This window comes from Poeciliopsis prolifica, unplaced genomic scaffold (assembly GCF_027474105.1).
Source record: "Poeciliopsis prolifica strain line A6 unplaced genomic scaffold, Auburn_PproV2 SCAFFOLD061, whole genome shotgun sequence".
In the NCBI taxonomy this organism is placed as follows: Eukaryota; Metazoa; Chordata; class Actinopteri; order Cyprinodontiformes; family Poeciliidae; genus Poeciliopsis; species Poeciliopsis prolifica.
This window is the reverse complement of record NW_026562436.1, coordinates 1205194-1227596: the sequence shown is the minus strand read 5'-3', so window position 1 is coordinate 1227596 and position 22403 is coordinate 1205194. Positions and strand designations below refer to the sequence as shown.

At 41.3% G+C, this 22403-nt stretch overlaps 1 protein-coding gene across 1 annotated transcript; it reads left to right on the top strand.

Moving 5' to 3' along the window:
- Nucleotides 1–1952: 1952 nt before the first annotated feature.
- Nucleotides 1953–22309, top strand: crb2a (crumbs cell polarity complex component 2a). Its single transcript, XM_055060642.1, has 13 exons — nucleotides 1953–2112; nucleotides 8008–8700; nucleotides 9881–10076; nucleotides 10737–10876; nucleotides 11370–11540; nucleotides 11624–11737; nucleotides 12371–13318; nucleotides 14297–14868; nucleotides 15779–15944; nucleotides 16961–17831; nucleotides 18075–18191; nucleotides 18783–18909; nucleotides 19046–22309. Exons 1-13 carry the CDS (start codon nucleotides 2046–2048, stop codon nucleotides 19265–19267), a joined length of 4404 nt encoding a protein of 1467 aa, XP_054916617.1. The 5' UTR covers nucleotides 1953–2045; the 3' UTR covers nucleotides 19268–22309.
- Nucleotides 22310–22403: the final 94 nt, after the last annotated feature.

Sequence of the window (22403 nt, the reverse complement as noted above, 5' to 3'; positions counted from 1 at the left end):
ATATTTGGTCTTCTGGCACCTGGAACGCAGCTGGAGAGGCACCAGCAACTCCCAACCCCGTAGTAGGGTGATCAGAAAATGGATGGATGGATGGATATTGGTCTTTTTGTAATTTTTTTTAATTTTTTAATCAAATATATAGATCCTGAAAACAAATTCATTCATTGTATGTTTTTGTGTCATTAGCCATGTGCCATATTTAGACTTCTATTTTTGCTTTCATGTTATAGCTGAACGTTTTAGATAATCCAAAAATGTCAATATCAGACAAAGATAACATGTATGCATACAAAATGCAACTTTCCAAATTATTTCATTAATCCATCAACCCATTCATTTATCTACAACTTATGGCAATCGTTGGGCAAGAGATACACCCTGACAACACAGAAAGACAGAAAAACAACAGTCTTTCTTTCTCTCACTCTTTCTCACACACAAACACACGCGCAAACACACAGCAACACACACACACACACAGCGACACACAGCGACACACACACACACACACACACTCATAGGGGCAATGTAGAGAAACATGATTTCATTCACTAGTTTCTAAGCAAATTTGTTTGTTTCTCTAAAAGAGGGTTTTTGAAGATTTTTTTATTTTTATAATGCATCTCAGAATGTACATTGTGATTTATGAATTTAGACAGATTTTAGGACAACTCTTTTGGTAGCTGAATTACATATCTCTTAAGTGGTGGACCTAACATGGAAAAAGTAAAGAACTGGGTCAAACAGCCCATGTTTTGATGATCTAGTCACAAACCAGGAATAAATTGCTTTGATCCTATGTATAGCCAGTGTAAGAGCTTCGCTAATAACTTATTATAAAGGATTTAAATGAGAATGACATTCTAGTGTGAAACAATAAAGCACTTTAGAAAATTCATTGAAACTACTCGTCTTACTGAAAGTGTTGTTTTTATACATGTTTGTGTCTAACATTTTGATTTGATGGCAAATTCAGTTTATGTGAGATTACGATGTGGGAACAAATGGGGGACTGCAGCGAACAAGCAGATCCTGAGCTGTCAGGTCCAGATTGTGCAGACAATCTGAGCACCTGCTGCTGGTGGAGGAAGGGAGACTGAACAAGTGATAGATATCTGCTAATCTCTGGTGTAGGGAAGCCACTTAAACTTCTGTGGACACTAATGAGCTTGGAAGTAAATCCTGGCCTGGACTCACTGGAATGTATACATTTATTATGTCCAAGTTGTTTGGCTACTTCATGCACAGTCCAGCTGTTTTCTTCAGAACATTTAGGCAAGCCAAGAAAATACTGGTTTAAAATGCATCTGATCAACATGTCTTTTTGGGTGAAATTGCACAAACCATGTTTGGAGAGGAAATAGAGCCCACCAGGCTAAGAATTGTTCTAACCAACCATTGCTGATATTTACTGGTCTACATGCTAAGAACTTCAGCAAATGAAGTGTCATGTCACAAATCAGGGATCAGCAAATATTGGACACTTTAATTAGGATGAAATGACAGAAACAACAGTTTTTTTGTGTTTGCCTTTTTAAGACTCCACACTTGGTGTTTTGTGCTAATAATATCTTCCAACAATACATAAGTAGTCATATTTTCAAATTTCCTGTCAATTAAAAAAAATGCAACTCAAAAACATGGTGGGCAGCAGGATGACCACCACCGTGCTTAGCAGGTTTTCTGAGGGAAACCCTGTGTCATATTCATATGTGTGAAAGTTTACGTGAATATTTTTTTCTTTCAGAAAAAAATAGATCCTTGAATTTCAAAAGTCCAGTGAAAGAGTTTATAGCAGCTGTGGCACAGGAGCAGGTGTTAGTCCACCTCATGTTTTCCTGACTGCTCTCTCTCTGATGCTGATCACTCTCCTTATGACCAGGGAAGGCTGTCTGTGGCCAGGCATGGAGGGTGGCTATGGAGAAAGCCAGCCTCTAGACTGAGGCCAGGCAGGAGCAACATGGCGGGGCTTTAACACTTGCCTTTTTGCTTTTTTATTCAGATTTTTTTTTTTTCTTGGATGCACCTCCATCTCCGGCTTTAGCATGGAGCTGGGAAAAGTTCATTTGAATTTAAAGACACTTTTGCTGACAATGATGATGTTCAAGTGGGGTGAGTAGAAACTTTTAATCCTTCTGTTTAATGTGAATGGCAGACTTCAATAAAGGAAATCAACGCAAAACAACTAAATTAAATCATTATTGTTCTACATGTAACATTTGCAGAAGTGAGAGTTTGTATGAGAAGTGTTGTATGGGAAGGAATGTTGTTGTGCCTCTTGATGATGATGCTTTCCAAACAAGTGGCTTTCACAAAGTTCTGTGATGTAAGACCTCTTCTGAGCCTCAGCTACCAATAAAGAAGATGAAGCAATGAGGAGATGTTGTGTTTTGTCACCCTTAACAATCATTTTGAACTTTAATCATATCCAGTAAAACTGAACAATAGTGAAAAGGCTGCAAGCATGATGAGGACAAATCCTTTCAATCACCAAAGCTGTAAACTTCCTTAGACTGGTAACGTAAAGAGAGCGCTCTGAACTGGTGGGAGTCGAGTTAATCTGTGTCTGATTTGACACATGACTGACTCAGAATGAGACCACTCATTCATGCAGACTCAAATCAGAGCAAACAATGGAGGAGGAGAGAAAGTTGGTTCATATCTTTCCATGCTTGAACGAAGCTGCAGAATGAGGTCACGTAATGTCCCGTTATGTTATTTCATTTTCCACAAAGTTCTGATTTATCACATGATGGTTGTCTAATGTGTCCCCTCCCCAAAATAGGATCCGTTGTTTAAAGGTTCTGCATAAATGCTTATAGTGAACTCACCCTTTAGTGTTAATAAGGCAGTTTCTCTACATGCAACTTTGACATATTATTGATAACTAAGCAATTATCCTCTACTTCAGTGGATATATATATATATATATATATATATATATATATATATATATATATATATATATATATATATATATATATATATATATATATATATATATATATATATATATATATATATATATATATATACAAATGTTATATGTATATATATGTATGTATATTCATATATATGTGTGTGTGCGGGTGTGTGTGTGTGCTTGTGGGGGTGTGTGCGTGTGTGTGTGAGACAAATGATTACATAATGTGACTTTAAAGACTTGAACTTGAAGTCCACCAAACATTTTTACAGGCATTTACTGTTAAAGTTCAATTTTATTATTTTATTACCATGTTATTATTTCAAACTGCTTGTGGGGCTTGTATGTGTTCTACAATGTATGCAAGTTCAAATAAGTTCAATAAAATAAAAGCAGCTGCTGTTTTTTATAACTGAAAAAGATGAATGAGTATAGATTTATAAATACTAACAGAACGTTTTATAAGTAACAAATAGGTGTACTAATTTACTTAAACATAGAAAAGATTAAATAATAAAAAGTATATTTCTGCTATATTATTTATACAGCTCATTTTATTTTCTTTTTGCAGAAACTAATCAGTGCATAAATGTCCTTTGCCAGGTATGAATTTAAACTGTATAAAATGGTTTGTGGCAGATGACATCACAAAGGTATGAAATAGTAGATGGCTTGTACTTGTTATGAAGAGAACCCCAAAGCAATTCACACTCACCTATTCACACACAAACACACACACTCACACGATGATGGTGGCAAGCTACTGGATAGAAGCGATGTTCCCATCAGGCCTCGGACCCCCAGCAGCAGGCAAGGTGGGTGAAGGGTGTTGCCCGAAGGCACAACAACAGAAGCAGATGAAGTGAGGATCGAATCAGCAACCCACTGATTGCAGGGCAAAATAAGCAGCTATCAAATAGATTTTATTGACTTTTATTTTCATTAGGAAATGAGAAAGATATGTTATTGAAGCTGTGTTCCAGTTGATTACACCACATCATAAGGATTCTTTGTTGTGTTTGGAATTACTGAGCTGATATAACAGGAAAGATTGCATTAGGATGTCTGTTAGCCCTCAGTCACTATGAAAACTTTTCAACACTCTCCTGTCACTGTGGAGCAGCTCAGGCCAGAACTCAAGATACGTCTCATTCAGACTTGAGGCGGATTGTAATGTCACAGACACAGACTGGACTGCAATTATCATAACTCCTTATATTTATCTCTAAACACCCAAAGAGTCACAACTCACGAAAGACAGAGGTGAACGGGAAGGATAGATGAAAGAATGAAGATTGAATCTTCTGGACTTAATCTGTCCAGGTATCGTGCCAGGAGATTAGAGGAGCACGGGGGATTGTCCTCAAGACGCCAAAGGGATTACAACATGGAGAGGTTGGGGAGGTCAGGGTGGCTCTCAGAGCCGAGGTGAAGGAAAGAAGGATGGCTTAAAAAGAGGATGTATAAAATATCATCATACAAACAAACAAAAAAGTGAGGTCAAATCAAATAGTTTTTCTTGGTTGAAAAAATACCTAAACTCTGCTGGAAATAATGTTATTTTCTGAAAAAAAAAACAGTAAAATAATAAGAATAATATAGGCTAAACATTAGCTAAGTACATTTTAATGTATTTGGAAAAACAAAGATATTTATTGAACTTAGATTATCATTAATTATCAAATATTTCACAAATTTCTTATCCTCTGAGCTCGGGTCCTCTACCAGAGGCCTGGGGATGTCTGATGTTGTTCCTGGGATCTGTTGTAGCCACTGCTCCAGTTTGGGGGTTACTGCCCCGAGGGCCTCGATGACCACAGGCACCACTGTGGTCTTCACCTTCCAGGCCCTCTCCAGTTCTTCCCTGAGGCCCTGGTATTTCTCCAGTTTCTCGTGTTCCTTTTTCCTGATGTTGCAATCACTTGGTATTGCTACATCTACCACAACGGCTTTCCTCTGATGTTTATCCACTACGACAATGTCTGGTTGGTTCGCCATTATATATATATATATATATATATATATATATATATATATATATATATATATATATATATATATATATATATATATATACTTTCTTATGGAATAAGGATTCCATAAGAAAGTACAGAAAGTTGAAATTTTCTGGGGTTGCTTAGGTTTGATGTGGTGCTGCTCAGTGGCGCGGACACACACACACACACACGCACACACACACACACACACACACACACACACACTCACACACACACACACACACACACACACACACACACACACACACACACACACACACACACACACACCACCTAGTAGCAAATCTTGCAGAGGTTCAATGAACTGGGTTTTGTCAAGATGTTTCCTCCACACAAACAGAATAGTGAGTATTCTGAATTCAAACTGCAGTAGTTTTGGTGCCTGTCATGTTTTCCGTCATGTTTTTGATTCCATTTTGGACTCAGTTATTTTCTGAAAACATTTCATATTTCAGCCTGTCTGACTTGCTCCTTTGTTTTCCACACCATGACTGTCCATGTTTACTGTGACTATAAATATTCCTAAACAATTACGTTTGTCTTTCTTAAGTGGCAGAAAACTGTTGCAGCCTTTTTCAGTTGACTGACTGGAATTGCGAGGCAACACAAGGCGGGAGGGTCCCTGTCCCCATGAGAACATATTTCTGAAGAAAACTGGATTTGAGGGATCTTCATGATTTTTTTCTTTTTAATTATTTTTTTAAACACTTGCATATCAACCCTTGCAATAGATCCCAAACATATGACATGTTTGGGATCTATTATCCCAAACATGTCATATGTAACAACCATCATGTTTGTCCTCGGAATTACAATCCAACAGAGAAAAAGCTCATCTTCATTATCAATCCACACAAAACATTCCATGCGCTCTGTAATGTTTACCATTTTATTCTTGACGTGTTTTTTTTCACATGAAGGCTTTAGGCTCAGGTCCAGGACTCCATGTATAGCAGCACTAGGAGTGATAATTGCATTTTGAGACAATCTCTTGATTCTGTGTTGATGAAAATGTTTCTGGAAACAATCCAATGAAGAAGTCCGTGTTTTTGAAATGTTGCCTTTCCCATCACCTCTGATTAAAAGAACTTTCAACTTCAGGAATCACATGATGGATAATTTTGCTTCATACTGGAAAAAACTCCATGCTTCGTAGACTGGGGACACTTTATTCTGTAGTTCCAGTGAAGCTGTAAATTGAAACGAAACAAAAACTTTCAGGCTGGTAGTTCCTAACTTCTGAGCCAAATCACTTCCTCTCTTAATTGCTAGAAACATTCCTGATAGTCTTCTTACACCTTCTTACATGACTTGGATCTAATCTTAAAACTCCAGACAACCACGTGTGATTCTGTTACTGTGCAGGTGGCTAACCCCCCACCGAAGCCCACAGTAATCTGTGAAATTTCAAACATGGTTAGTGTCTCCACCTTAAACTAGAGGCAGGATGCATCTTAGCCAGAATTGGAAATGACATCATCCCTCTGTCGTGAAGGAAGGCGGGGCTGCAGGGGTCACGCTCTTAAAGCAGATTTACAAGAAATGAATAAAAGTGATAAAATTCAATCAGAAATAAAGAGAGCAGACTGTCTGTTGTTAAAAAGGTGCAGAATACATACTAGCATCCACACAAAGAGAAAAATGCTTTACCAGGACAGTTGGACCACTGACACTGGTTAGAGAGCTACCACCTTATCTTCTGTACAGTCACCCCAGATTACATGGCAGCATGATTAACAAGGTGCTCTAATAATCAGCCTGGTCCTTCATCTGCTGGGTGAGTTGCTGTGCATCACATGCATTCGGTCATGTAAAGGAGACACTATTCTTGTAGGTCCTTTAGTCTTCTTGTATCTGTGCCAAATTAATCAGAAAAGGGAGAATAATCCAAGACAAGTTGGGACAGGTTGGACATCAGAACCGACCCAGTCAAGAATCAGTCACAGCGACAGCTGGTCTGAGTGCTTGGTCTTACTTTGTCGGTTTACTTCGCTCCTTTATGTGAATGCAAGAATTAAAACCAAAAGGAGAACAGAGAGATTAACATCCCATTAGAAAATAAATCTCCTTTCAGTTAAGTCACGCCTTGCAGTAAAAGTCCTCGATTAGGAATGAAGCACATTGAACACTGAAAGGACAATCAAAAGTAAATCTATGTTTTCCTAGTGATTTCTCTCATGTATTTGTAGACTGGTTTTCAGGGTGTGAAAATAAACTCTAAAGTACAATGAAGATTATTATAGGAACAATAACACAGAGTGGAGAAACGCAGCACCCAAAGGAAGGTAAGTTGTTAAAAAACAACCTATAAAGTATGACTTTCCAAAATGATTTGTAACATTTCAGACATGGTTTAACTGTCTTTAAACACATCCTCATAAAAAATCATGGCAACGACAGAAGTAAACAGTTTCATGAGATATATTCATATTCCAGCCATGGTGCTGGTGCTCATCATCTAACAGCCAATCAGAGAAGATGTTTGTATCTTATTAATTTCCCAAAAACCCCACCTCATTCTCGTGCAAAAATGTTTTATTGAAAAAAATTGTTGTTTTTTTTAATTGGCATGTTTCCATTAAGCACATTTATTTTTGAAACACCAAATTGCGCAATTATATGGTCAATAAAAATGGAACTTTGGAGAATGTGAAGAACCTGACCTTTCAAACATTTCAAAGTAATGATGCACTACAATATTTAATATAGTTGTCAAAATTCATCATATTCAGTTTATTTGAGAACATGGCAGTGATGGAAATTATCATCACTGTGGCATCTATCATCTGTGGAGGCCTGGTGGTTGCTGATGCTGCTTCAGACCTGGACGTCTAACAGAATGTAGAAGGAGGAGAATCGAGGAAGGCATGAAACTGTTTGCAGCCTGAAATGGGATCAAACCTCTTTATTAGTCAAACATTTAAAAAATGTTTTTTTCAAATTTTGGATGAAAATCCAGAGCAACACCAAGTCTGAGCAGTTTTCAGAAGATCTGATCACCATCACACGACCCGTATGACAGATAGTTTTCTGAATCTTACATCATTTATTTTTACTTGGCTTTAGGAACTCTCTGCTCGGCCACATCAGAAAAATGCCTGTCTGCGCCTTGCCAGAACGGGGCCACCTGTGTGGACACCATGGATGATTATGCTTGTATCTGTACCAGAGAAGGTGTGCTGTACATGGGCAAAAACTGTAATGAACTTTACGATGGCTGCTCCTTTGTGCCGTGTGACGACTGCACCAGCACCCCGGGGACGAGGGAATACCACTGCATATGCCCGGATGGACTCACAGGAGACAACTGCACCGAGGAGGTGGACGAGTGTCAGAGCAACCCTTGCTCCGAGCCTCGTTCTCTGTGTGTGGACCAGCTGTACGGATACTTCTGCAGGTGTCCGGCTGGATTTGGAGGTCAGGACTGCAGGACGCATGTGACCGACTGCATCGATAAGCCTTGCATGAACAATGGTACCTGCGCGCTCCGGCCAAACGGCTTTGAGTGCCGCTGTGCAGCAGGGTTCAGAGGGAGGACCTGTGAGGAAGACGTGAATGAGTGTTTGTCGGAACCCTGTCAGAACGGCGCCATCTGTATCGACGGAGTGGCAGAGTACCATTGTTTCTGTGTGCCCGGCTTTCAGGGCCACAACTGTGAAATAGACATTAATGAGTGTGCTTCTCACCCATGTGAGAACAATGCAACATGCATCAACGAGAAGGACCACTATGAATGTGAGTGCATGGTGGGCTTCACAGGTAAGGTCCACAGTCGGCCCACACACACTCATGCACACACACCTGGTGTTTGGGGCCGTAAGGCATGCATCCAGAGGCCTGCCATGTTTTTGATGTAAAAAATGTTTAAAGTTAACAAGAAACTTGAAAATAACACATGTGTCATTGGAAGATTAACACCAACTATAAAGTCTTAAAAATGCAAACGTTTAAAAAAAAAAAAAAAACTTAAATAAACAAGCAATGCTTAGTCTGCTGGGGGCACAAGTAAAGCCCGCCAGGCTTATAATACACTGTGGAAACCCTGTACCATGATTCAGAATCTTGGTTGTGTATATGAGTAGGTTATGAAATTGAAGTGTTCATCTAACAGCATTGGTAGTGAAAGAGGCTATGTAGCCCATTGTTACAACAAACTAAAGAATTTAAATGGATTGGATCTCACATTTCTCAGAACTTTGTTGATGTTCTTGAAATGTTAGTTTTACAAATGAAGACATTCATTTTTTTATCTGGCATGAAATTTGGCTGAAGTTGCCTGAATTCCAGAACATTTTCTTAAGATAGAAGCTTTTTAAACTACTTTGAATAACTAGTTGAGCACACAACTGTTTGATAGCTTGAATCCATCAGAATGCATGTGTGTTTGAACTGAAATGATTTTTTGAACTGAATTCAATTGCATCTGAATTGAATTCAGATGCAAAAACATCAATGGGGAAATCTCATTTCCTCATTGATGTCAAGTGAAGCAGCTAAAAGTTTGCGTAAACGTGAATGTGACAATAAAGTCTGGAGACAGGTTTTAAAGTGAACAATCTTCTGGCATGTTTTTAACCACCGTCTGATTCTGTACTGCATTGTCACAAGGGCTGCACCTTCTGATGATCTCCCTGTTGTTACTGAGGTGTTGACCGGCTGTAATTGGCTGTATTACAAGGGGTAATATTAAAGCCTTTATATCTTTTGCTTTCACCTGGATTAAGTAAAACATGTGGATGACCTCAGAGGCGAGACAAAAACCTCTGACGTCATCCATCCAAGGACTGAAATTAGAGATGCATCCTTGAGAGGGTTGTTTGGGTTGTGATGTTGCCTGTCTCACTGAACCATGACCTTTGAACTCGCATGGGCTCAGAAAGAGTTGACTTACAAAACAGCTTAATCGAATTCCAAACACTGACTCCTGTACGTCCCATAGGAGTCAATTGTGAAACTGAATTAGACGAGTGCGACTCCCATCCCTGCCAAAATGGAGCCACCTGCCATGATTTGATTGGAATGTACTCTTGTGAGTGCCTGGCTGGGTTTGACGGCATCAATTGTGAGGTTGATGTAGATGAGTGTGCCAGCCAGCCCTGTCAGAATGGAGCCTTCTGCCATGACCTGGTAAACAGGTAAGTAGTTTCCATAACAATCATTCCCACCTTAAGCAGAAAAACAATGTCATATCCACGTTATTGATATTAGACACTCATTACACAGTTGTAATGTGTGTCAGCCTTTTAATTTAATGGCAATAGATGACTTAATTCCATAGAAAAGTAATATTCCCACATTTACTAAGTAAGCTAGCCTGCTACTAGCCTCTAGATTCTGTGAGGAGCATCACGTGTGCATCATTGACGCAGCATTGGCACAAATCAGACACCAATTTTGTAGTAATAAACCAATAATAGCATTGCTTAATTTAACCATTTTCCATAACTTTTACTCACATCGGGATGCCAGAAGCCTGAAAGTCAAGTAGAAACAAGTCATATATCATCGTAATAATTTGGGTAATTATTATTTACTCACATTGTTACTTTGCAGCAAGAAGGTCATGTGTTTGATTCCTGACCTGGGATCTTTCTGCAAGGAGTTTGCAAACTAACCTTCCTCTAATGATTTCACACTTTTCTGTAAATCTTCCGCGCCTTTCTCATCTGTCACTGATGGACATCTGTTTTAAAGAAACTAGAGTGTCTGAAAAATGAGCTCATGTAATGTCTTGAATGTAATGTCTCTTACTGCTGATCCTCTCCGGTCTAATCACTAGTTTCTGTCTTTACCAGCTATGAATGTGACTGCAGTGACACAGGGTTTGAGGGTGAGCACTGTGAAGTGGATATTCCTGAGTGTGCCTCAAATCCCTGCCAGCACGGTGCCACGTGTATAGAAGAAGTCAACGGATATGTTTGTCTTTGTTGGCCAGGTATGGGAAGACCGTCTGTCCCTTTCTCTGCCAAGACAAGATCCAATATGGCGGACTCACAGGGCCACAGTGTGGCCACTCACTTAGGGCACAGGATGAGCTTGTGATTTGAAGTATTATAAGATGATTTAAACTTACTTAAACAGGCCTCTCCAAGGAGAGACGATTCCCTAAAATAAAAAAAAGTAGGAGTAAGAATGGTTTAGTAAAATAAACATTGTTCAGGATGAGGAAGAAAGATGTACTTAACTGTACTTACTGATAAAAAATTGGAAGGTATCTGAGATTACATAGAGATAATTTGAATATATCCATCTGACTATGATGTGGAGCTGTTTTGTACCTAGGAATTAATGCAGGGAAAAATGTTTTTACAAATTCTACAAACTGTTAGCTTTTTTCAAATGCTGAAAATTACGGATTGTTGCATATCCATCAGTATCCATAGTGAAAAAACTGGCAAATATGTTCATATTTTTTCCTTTCTCTTCAGGTTATGAAGGAGCAAACTGTGAAGTTGACATTGATGAGTGTGCAGAGCAGCCCTGTCAGAACAGTGGCGAGTGTTTTGAGCGCTCAGATCCTTCTCACTGGGAGCTGGACTGGGAGCTCAGGTTTTCAGACGCAGTCGGCTACATCTGCCAGTGCCAGGGAGGTTTCGCAGGTTGGCAAAGAATGAATGAGAAACTAAAAGGTCTCTCACACTTCAGCTTTGACGATGCTGACTGATGTTCTTCTACATTTCAGGAGAAAACTGTTCCATAAATATAGATGAATGTGAATCTGAACCGTGTCAGAACGGAGGCGCTTGTGAGGATAAAGTCAATGGCTATGTCTGTGTGTGTCCTACTGGATTCTTAGGTAAAGTTTCTAAATTACAACCAGCCAATCAGAACCAGGAGGAGGAGCTTAGAGCTTTCAGTTATATCATAAATAATAATGGAGAAGCAGGCAAACTGTTTATTCACTGTCATCGGAGGCTATGCTAACTAGCCTATCATTCATGGCAGGCTCTGCTGTGGGGGAGGAGCTGTAGTAGAGCAGAGGGAAAGGGGGGAAGATTATGAGAGGTGTGTACACAAGCTTGATTGACACTGTCAAGACCCTCCTGGCTCTGATTGGTTGTTTCTGATCAATTAATCAAACTATTTCTGCAGGCAGAAGGCAGAGGAGCTATTTTTTTTCATATACTATCCTTCTCATATTATGCTGTCACAACATAGTGATAATTTTTACAAATATGCCCCAAAAAATGCTACTGCCAAAACTTTAGCTTGTGACTTTGCAACACAGAGCAAATCACCTTATACATGCTGAATGTTGATATTTCATGTGAGTGTATGATTCCTTGTTCACAGCAGAATTCTACTCTATCTTAATAGAGCAGAAACATTAGAATATTTAAATGATTAAATCCCCTCTTGTTACTGTGTGTTAACTTCTACAGAGACCAGCTGCACCGTTTGTCTAACATCCAGTGTTCTCTCTCTCCAGGTGAGCTGTGTGAGTTGAACATTGATGAATGCGCGAGCCAGCCCTGTCAAAATGCCGGCTGGTGTGAAGATGGCAGAGGATCGTACACCTGTCACTGTCCTGAAGCCGAGCCTGGCGACCTTCCATGGGGAGGTGACCACTGTGAGGTTAAACTCTACGGGTGTGTTGGCCACAAATGCCAGAATGGAGCCAGTTGTCTCCCGACTTTGGAAGAGGGAAAGCACAGCCACACATGTCTATGTCCACATGGCTTCTACGATGAACAGTGCTCCACCAGAACAACGTTCTCACTGTCCACCCTTGGGTTCATCCATATCCAGATTGCGCTCAAAGAGAAAGTCCGCAGGGAGGTGGAGCACCGTGGTCACCAAGGTTTGGGGTTGCAGCTTCGCTTCCGGACAACCTTACCCAATATGTTAATCTTCTACAGAGGAGATCTGGATAACTATCTTTTCCTGGAGATTGTTAACGGTGGTCTTCATGCAAAAGCTTTTTCTGAAGAGTCTGAATTGGATGTTACATTTGCTGGCCCGGTGAGTGATGGAGACTGGAGGGATGTTCATGTGTTTTTGGATAACGGAAGTCTATTGTTGACCCTGAAGGGTCCTGACTGTGACAGAGATGGATGCACAGTCACAGATGATGGGGAACCTCCTTTCCAGCCCTCTCAAGCCTTCACTGATGTTTACATAGGGGGAGCACCAAATGACCTTCTGGAACTCTCTTTAAGTGGTGCAGGATTCCTTGGATGTATTGAAGACCTTATGATTGACTCGAAACCTATCCTACCCCAATTGCTTCCAGAGGACCAGGATTTTGAGTTGGGCTGTTCCAAGACGGAGTGGTGTAAACCTGATACCTGTCATGGGCACGGCCACTGTGTGGATCTGTGGACTAGCTACCAGTGTGACTGTTTCCGTCCCTTCCATGGGGAAAGCTGCTCTGAAGGTAACTATTTGCTCCAGCCAAGTTCCAACTTCCCAAACTTGGCACTTTCTTTTTCTTTTTTTTTTTTTTTTACTGTAGTCTAAGGCTGTTTTCTGAGTCATCACATAATAGAGGTAGTATAAGGTAGAAGCCGTACCAGATATGAGAATAAGGGTGTTACCTGATAGTCTGGTACTCGGTTTGATTGGAAACTATAGTTGCAACATTTGTTAGATTTTCAGCTGGTGTAGCAGTTCTCTTCACACTGCACCTGTCAAATAATCCAAACCCTTTGGGAAGCCAGCCTGTGGTGGCGCTGCACCGAGAACCACTGAAGAAAATGACACAAAACTCTCTGATGATATGACCGAAACCTTCTTCACTGCAAAAAGTAAACAAAAATGAATTGCCGTCGAATTTCATTATAGATGTATTTACCCACAATGACCTGCGCTATACTCCGCTTCCTGCTTTTGAAGCTGTCTCAGGTCCACTTGAATCCACATATGCATTCGAACCGCGCCGGCTTTAACTTCAACCGAGACCGAAGTTTGTATGTGGTCTAGACTCTAGAGTTCACTTCTTTGGTCCACATTAGAGTTAAAATACACAGAGGCAAACGGACTGCAGTTCAAGTAAAATGGACCAAACATGATTCACACCAGCCCTCATTGTCTTCTTCAGACTGAAGGAAACTTCCTATAGTGGTTCCTGGTGCAGCGCCCCCACAGGCGAGGGCAGGAACAGGTTTTTGAATGGGTTTGGACTGTTTGACACAGTGCAGTGTGATTTTGTTGAGCTATGTTGTTTGCTGTTTTCAAATATGTAGCTGTTGATTAGCAAATGGCTAACTTTAAATTTGCTAGCTGAAACTACCATTTCACTATGATGGACTAGGAGAGATCCCTGAGGTGGCTTTGTGTGTATTGGCTACTCATTTTCTGACTAGGGAAAGGTGAGGTAAATCTTTACACTAATCGTCTTCTTGTCCCTTGACAGAATATCTTTCATGGACGTACAGCCATGAGGACACAGTGAGTTTTAGCTCCTATGATTTGGAAGAGAGCCATGGAAGTAACTTCAGCGTGTCTTTTTTGCTGAAGTCCCTGAAGCCAGACGGGCTGCTGTTCCAGCTGAGAAGAGCCCATGCAGAAGATGAGGGGGAGGCCTACTTCTCCATCTACCTGAGGATGGGGAGGGTTTTCGTCAGCTCCCTGCCTGACAGCTCCCCGCTGACAGCTCCTGTGTTTGTGACCACCGGGGAGAAGCAGCTTCTCTCTGTGGAAGTCAAACACACACATGTGACGTTCGATCATGCAGGACTGAACTATGGACTAGGAGAGATCCCTGAGGTGGCTGTCCGGAGCGGAGATAAGGCTTATGTTGGAGGGCTTCCAGAAGGCTGGGACGCTGCTGAGTGGGGGGGGCATTTTAAAGGTTGCCTCCAGGACTTTCGTCTTGATGATGCACATTTGGATCCGGGTGGGTGGAGCAGCCCAGATGAAGTGGTTTATGTCTCAAGTGAAGCTGGAAATTGGAAGGAGGGCTGCATCAGTGATGATGCCTGCAAGGTAAGAGACCTTCCTTTTTCACTTTGTTGATGTAATTGACTAACAGAAATTTCTTTGTACACTTTTCCATGAGTAACATCACTTTATTTTACTCTTTCTTATTAGATTGAGAATCTCAATGAAATTAATTCCAGACTTTAATTAAACCACAACAAATCTTTTATCTTGTTTTTCGCTTGGTTTTGGTTTTTCTGTACCTTCAGAAATGGACTTGCTGATATGAGATAGATTCAGATGTAGTTTAGTTTATGATTATGAGCCGAAGGTGGGACATTCTCCTTCAGGGGTTTCCACTCAATATAGAAGTCCATCAGTTACAATAAGCCAAGTGGTGATCGTCAACCCAGCCAACACCATATCAGACAGTCAGGATGAAGTCGTTTTCCTGAAATGCTGTGTTAGTCACAGGTCGGACAGAACACACACTCTGGGCCTGATTGACAAAGATTTTGGCCTCTGGGCTGCAGCTGGGCTTGGTTCCTGTTACAACAGGGAAAATTACAGCACATTAACAGGAAGTCCTATAAATCAGCAGGTATGAATTGATGCATTGTAGGTTTAATAATAGATTTTGTTGTTCCCAACGAAATCTGTTATAAATTCATCATCTTCCAGTGCTTAAATATTGTTCATATTCCTAAAAATCCAGAATATTAATACAGCTCACCAATGAGTTTTATACAAAGTGCAATATTTGAACACGCATTAAAAAAAAAACAGAATAAAAAGAAACATTTTTGGTGTGGTCTCAAAAGTTGGGGCCCTGGGCTACTGCACTGTAAGCCCTTTCTGAAGTCTATTATCCCCAACATTCCTGTGGATCATCAAGATGTCTCCATTTGCTATAGTTGTCCTGATGTGCTGTGATAGTTTGACCTAACCAAGTCAGTCGGCACGTTTCCTGTTACAGACCAAACCGTGTCAGAATGGAGGGGCGTGCACCGTCACCTTCAACGACTTCACCTGTTCTTGTCCGGAGGAATACACGGGGAAGAACTGCCAAACACGAGTTTGGTGTGTCAGCAATCCTTGCGTCCACGGCGGCTTGTGCTTGGACCTTCCTAACGGATATGAATGTAAGAAATATGTGCCAATGTTTTTAAGCAAGTTATTCATCTATTTGTTGGATTAATGCAGCTCCTTGTATTTTGGCCCGGACACGTCTTCTATTCATCGTCTCCAGTCAGTACAAAATGCTGCTGCTTGTCTGATGATTGGCACAAAGTGAAAGAGCATGTTGGCTTTCCTTCTCTGGCTCCTTGTCTGTTTCAGGATCCAAACTAAAGTTTTACTCTTTGTTTTTAAATCATTGCTTGGTATTGCCCCTTCCTACTTGTCAGAGCCATCCTCCATTCATGCTTTTACCTTTTGATGCCTTTCAGCATTTTTTATTTTTATTTTTTTTTTGCCTTTTAAAGCACAAATAAATTTGACGGCTGGGGTTGCATAGAATAATACAGCCATTCAGTTTAGCAAAATGCCTGAGTGGACATAGCCTGGCCTTTGAGACAACATCTCCTCATCAGAGCTGCAGGTTCCAGGCTTCTAAGCTTCCACTTAGCAGCCCTTTCCAGCAACTCCCCAATTCTGCTCCTTCAGACTAGCCAGAGGCAATTAGCAAAGACCTGGTGGAACTGTGGAACTGCTCAACTCACTATAGCAGCTACTTCTCAGTGCAACACTGGTAAAAAATGTTGTTAAAGGTTAATAAAGGAGCCATGGTGTGATGACTTCCTGAAGGCAGTTTAAAAAAGAGATTGAGTTTTTAAAGAAACAGGCACCCTATTACCAGCCAATGAGTTATGAAGTCAACTTTCTTTGAAGTTATATTTAATATATATAGCTTTTTTAGAACAACTGTAGTTATCATAGTTATTTGGTTGTGCTGTAAAATGGCACTCTGTGCCTGGAAACCTGACATTGGTGAAATTTGACTTTGCTACCTAACTTGAATTAAAAGCAACAGGAGAAAAAAAGCTGATGTATTTTTATACGCTTTGAGAAAGAAAAAGTTCACAGCATGACTAGTCATTTGATGAAAACCACATGAACTCTTGAATAATCGCAACATTTCATCCATGTTCACTGCTAGGTTTGCACAACGCCACGTTTGAGAGCAACCCAGTGCAGTACAGTGCTGCAGGCTCTCTGGCTGGACCCATCGCTGACATCTACATGGAGCTGCGGACCCGGTCAGAGAACGCTGTGCTCCTGAGGGCCTCCTGGGGCTCCAATCTGCTGGTTGTGGGCATCCTGGATTCTTCAGTCTGGTTGGAGATCCAGACGGACAGCAGCATCAAGTCGCTGACCCTTAAAGGAATCCGTCACGTGACTGACGGACGCTGGCACCGCGTCAACGTCTCCATGGCAGACTGGAAGCGCAAAGCCTCCCCCTGGGTCATCACTGTCGATGGAATCACAGATGCCACCAGCAAACAGGAGCGCACAGGAAGTCTGAGCTTCCTCAACAAGAAAGGAGCATCGCTGGCTGTTGCAGACAGCTTTACTGGCTGTTTGGGTGCAGTGAGGCTGGGTGGGATTTATCTCCCCTTTACAGATGACCATAAAGCTCCGCAGCCCTCTCAGTTTCACATAGTTGGAAAACCCAAAGTGCATCTGGGCTGCAGCAGCGTGCCGGTTTGTGACTCAGGTCCCTGTCTAAATGGAGCCACGTGTGAAGACTTGTTCAATAAATTTGGTTGTGTGTGTGACACGGGTTGGGAGGGAGAGCTGTGTGACACGGACACAGACGACTGCGCCTCTCAGCCCTGCGTCTACGGCAGCTGCAAGGACTACCTGGCTGGCTATGAGTGCCGCTGTGACCCCGGTTACACCGGAACGCTGTGTGACGAAGATGCTGATGAGTGTGCTCTTCATCCCTGTGAACATGGAGGAATCTGTCAGGATGGGGTCAACATGTTCACCTGTGTGTGTCCCACGGACTACAGTGGCCCCCGCTGCCAGTGAGTGCCGGCTATAGCCATTCTTGTTTCCATACTACATCCCATCTGTTGAGGGTTATGAGGTATTTCTTATCTTTGAAATATAACAAGCCATGAGAGAGATCACCCAAACTGTTGATTTTGTAATGACAAAGTGATATGTAATGGATTTACTATATCATGAAGGCAAGGTGTAGATCCAGTATCCACTTTTGAAATTCCTTTTATAATATTTTCTTCTTCTTTTTTTTTTTTTTTTTTTAGGTGGGACTATCCTCCATTACAATGTGACACAGATGTCCAATGTGCAAATGATGGAATATGCAGAGATGGACTCTGGGGAGCTAACTGCACATGCATGCCAGGTTTCACAGGCAGCAGGTAGAACAACCTGAACATTTGCAAAATCACATTTGACAAAAATGTGATTTTTTTGTTTTTTCTATATTTGTTAAAACTGTCACCATGTGATGACACAGTGTCTCATCACTAAACTAAGCTCTTCCACATGCTCACTGAGCCGCTGTTGCCATCTGCAAACACAATCCACTCCTGGAAAAATAACCCCAACCAATCACAGCCAGGAGGAGGTTCTTAGCGCTGCCAATCAACACGTTCATGCGCTGCTCAATGTGCTAATAGCGGAGAAACAACTTACTGTTACAGAAAAACTGCCTATCTGCTGGTACGAATGCTAGTCATGCTAATTAGCCTTAGCATTCATGAGGATAGTGGTTATGAGCAAATCTGGTGGCATGAAGTCATACAAACCATAATTAACATGTAACACATTAAACAAGTATTGCTTAATGCTGAGATAGGTATTTACAGTAACGTGTCTTTTGGGTGTAACAACATTGCTAACTGTGTGGGGAACCCAACTAAATGGATTAAATGGATTTCACACAAACACACTTCCATCAGCCTGGCCGTCACTGCCTTTCACATGACATCATTTCCTCTTTTCTTTAGGTGTGAACTGGAGCTTGATGAATGTAACTCCAACCCTTGTCGGAATGGCGGCTCCTGTTTGGATCGCTTCAACATGTTTGTATGTGAATGCCCGCCGGGCTACAGCGGCCCGCTCTGTGATGTCAACGTACGTTTCCTCCGTTGGTCTTGTTCTCATATTTTCTGGGTGTCTGGGATGTGTGTAAGCCAAAGACTGCAACTAAACAAACAAAAACAAGACCCCCGGGATTATTGCTAGAGTTTGTTTTCCTGTGTGTTTGCAGAAGGAGGCCCATAAACAGGGAATCCCGTGGCTGATGGTGGTTGTCCCGCTGCTCTGCCTCTGTGTGGTGGTCCTGATCATCGGCGCCACCTTCATGCTGCTCACAGCCAGGAAGAAGCGCCAGTCAGAGGGGGCTTACAGTCCCAGCGCTCAGGAGCTGGCCGGAGCCCGGCTGGAGATGGACAGCATGCTGAAGGTCCCACCAGAGGAGCGATTGATCTGACCGCCGGTTGCTGGCTGGAGGGAGTTCGATCTGATTGGATCGCTGCAGGATGAGCTGGGCGCTCTGACGCATCACAAGGCACAGCCTCCGAGTGGCGGCCGACGCTTCCCAGCCCTGTAAATGTTGTTTATGGCGGAGCCTTAACGCTAGTTTTCTGCCAACTGACACTTATGTGGACTGTGTGTGAGTGTGCAGCGTCACAGTCCTCTGGCTCTGCACCTGCGTTAATGGATTACAGCATGTACTGTACTGGACCTATGACTTAAATCTCTGGCTTAACTTGTTTTCCTTGTGACACTGAGATGCTCAGATCCCTGCCGGAGGGAAACGTCCTGCAGCACCTCTGATCTCTGCAGCTCTTCTCGTGGCAGGGGAAATAGTGGAGAACTGCAGAACAGTTTGATGTCATCAATTGTTTTGTCTCCATTAAATAAAGTGGATTTTTACCCTGATGTTAATTTGTGTACAGTGCCTTGCAAAAGTATTCAAACCCGTCAGCCTTGTAACTCCCCTGAAGGAGTTACAAGAAGGAAACTGGTGTTGAAAGAAAATCAAGAAGTTCTGTCTGCATTTTACCAAAAGTCATGGAGAGGAGGCAGCAGGAAGGCGGCGTGGTAAACACACCGGTTGCTTTACTTCAACACAGCCAGAGAAGTTAGTCAGAAGGTCCAGATCGAAAACATGTTTTCTACAAACATGCCTTGAAACTGAGGCACTGACTCACCTTCCAGCAGGACAACATTCAAATCAAGGATTGGACTAGATCAAATCACATTTGTGTGTTTGAATGGCTGAGTCAAAGTCAGGATCTGAACTAACTACAAGCACTATAGCCATATACGTAGGTTCTATTTCTAGAACCTCTGTTGCCAGTTTTAAGTTTGAGCTTCTCTGCTGCCAGAAAGTTTGAGCCAAACTCTGGAGTTCATAACGGTAGAGATGAGCCCCAGAAAGATGCTCAATGAGTTATGAACTCAGGGAAGTTGAATACAAATGTGTGACATATTTTTAAGACGTTTCATTGCCTTGTATAATTTTCCTTCGACTTGACCATAACGCTTTATTCTCGTTACGAATCCCAATGAACGACAATGAAATTTTATGCTCCAATGTGAGAAACTGGAAAAGGTGCGAGGGATGCAAGTACTTTTGTAAGGCACTGTGACCCGAGACAGGAAGGGTCTGGACTCTCTACACCACGCTCAAGTTTTTATTTATTTAACAAAAATCAGAAACTAAATGTGATGGAAGTAGGGGGGCTTCAAACAGTTCTGTTTTCAGTCTGCATGTTCTGATGCTGTTTAAAACGACGACCAGAACGTCAGACATGCAAGTCATGCACAGCAGAACTCTGTAAAAGCCTTTCGCTGCTGCCTTCTTCATACTGGTGTTGCACTGAATTTTCTACAAAGTTCTGTTTTTCAAACCGGTTCAGATTGTTTATTCAGTATTAATTCACAACATGTCATCTGATGGAGGAAATCCCAATTCAGGTCCAGTTACACACTCCAATCAGTTTCTAATACAGACCCATCCAATCCACTGTAATATCATTCAAATGTCCACAAACAGCTAATGAGAACAAGACCTTTAACATGTTTATGTTCCACATGCTAGGCCATTACTACAGCATCCTGCAGACTGTGCTGTAAATAACTACAGATTACTATGGTAAAGTGTAATACAAAAATGTAAGAGTTTAAGTGTGTATCTCCCATTGTACTTGTTGGGAGTTGTTTGATTTTTTTGTCAAGCTGGGTGAAATGTGTCGTCCACTGTAGGATTACAGGACCAAACTAACACCAACTCAAGAGTCACAGAAATGTATGCAAATAGTTTTAGGTTTACATTGAGACCTTATATTGCAAGACTGTTGTTGTCAAGTGAAGGGCGTCTCTTCCAGTTTCACATTATTTATGAGAAGGAAATTACAACTGTCCAAGTACTGTCCGTCTTATAGGTTTCCGTTTTAGATGATTAAGTACAGCATGCAGTTTGGTTTAAAAAGTAATCTCTCCCTGAACATAATTTGTGGTTGTTCAACTCTTGGCAGCAAAAAGTCATTTGAAAGTGTTGAATCCATAACTCTTCTGTAAAACTTCAAACTATTTTTCCTAAATAGCTTCTCCCAAGTAAAGTAGAAGGGGTTTGATCCTCCAACGCTGCCAGTTTTCAGTAGTTAATCTACCACAGGTCAGCTGCTCCCTGGACAGACAGCTGCACTGCCGGGGGGCAGCAGAGGACACACACCTACACACACACACACCTACACACACACACCAGCACACACACGTCAAGAACATGCAAACACCACATAGAGCAAACCGCTGCAATAGCATGCAAGCTCAATAGCAAGTTTAAAATAAACCTGTACTTACCATGTATTTTTATTAATTCATTTGGTCAAATTTGCTCTGTATGATTTCACGTCTCTTAATATTTTGAGGTATGTTTTGTAGATGTGACAGTTATGCATCCTGTTCCCTGATGCCTACAGGCTTCATTTCCTTTCACACTGCTCACCCATTCAGGTTGATCCTGTTTGGCTGGAATATGCCGTCCATCTATGATGGCATATCGGTGCCGTTGCATGTAGGGGAAAAAAAAAGTTAATTTCTGCCAAAAAACTCAAACATTTTGAAATTCATTTTCAGAAATCTTCTAGAAAACATTAAGGTTTTTTGGCAGAAGCATCTTTTTTTCCGTTTACAACGGCGCTAATACTCCGATGTACCATCATGTTAGAAAGAAACAAAAATCGACCTGAAATCTCTTTCAGCTGTTATTCCAGTTTTGCATTAATACCATGATAGATAAACTGATATTTTTTTTGTTTCTGTTGCGAATATTTTCAGAGTACAGTAATTCTGTGACATTATCTAAGCGGCACAAAAACAATGAAAAAATGGTGCATATGTGAAAAGGAAACAAAGTTTTCTCCTCTTGTTGCACTTGAATTCTTATTGCTGCCAGTGTTTACATTAATGCTGATGCTCGTCTACATGAGAAGTTCATTTGAAAAATAAAATATGGAGTTTTTTAGTGTCGTCAGTCTTCGTCATTCCTTTTAGCTACGAGAGCTTAGAGGTTATTTCAGGAAATGTAGTGAATAAGTCAAAGGTCAATTAGACAAAGT

Coding starts and splice junctions, on each gene's coding strand:
- crb2a (XM_055060642.1), top strand. CDS start 2,046: ATGGAGCTGGGAAAAGTTCATTTGAATTTAAAGACACTTTTGCTGACA. Junction 10,877..11,369: donor TGTTTGTCTTTGTTGGCCAG/GTATGGGAAGAC, acceptor CTTTCTCTTCAG/GTTATGAAGGAGCAAACTGT. Junction 14,869..15,778: donor TCAGTGATGATGCCTGCAAG/GTAAGAGACCTT, acceptor TTCCTGTTACAG/ACCAAACCGTGTCAGAATGG.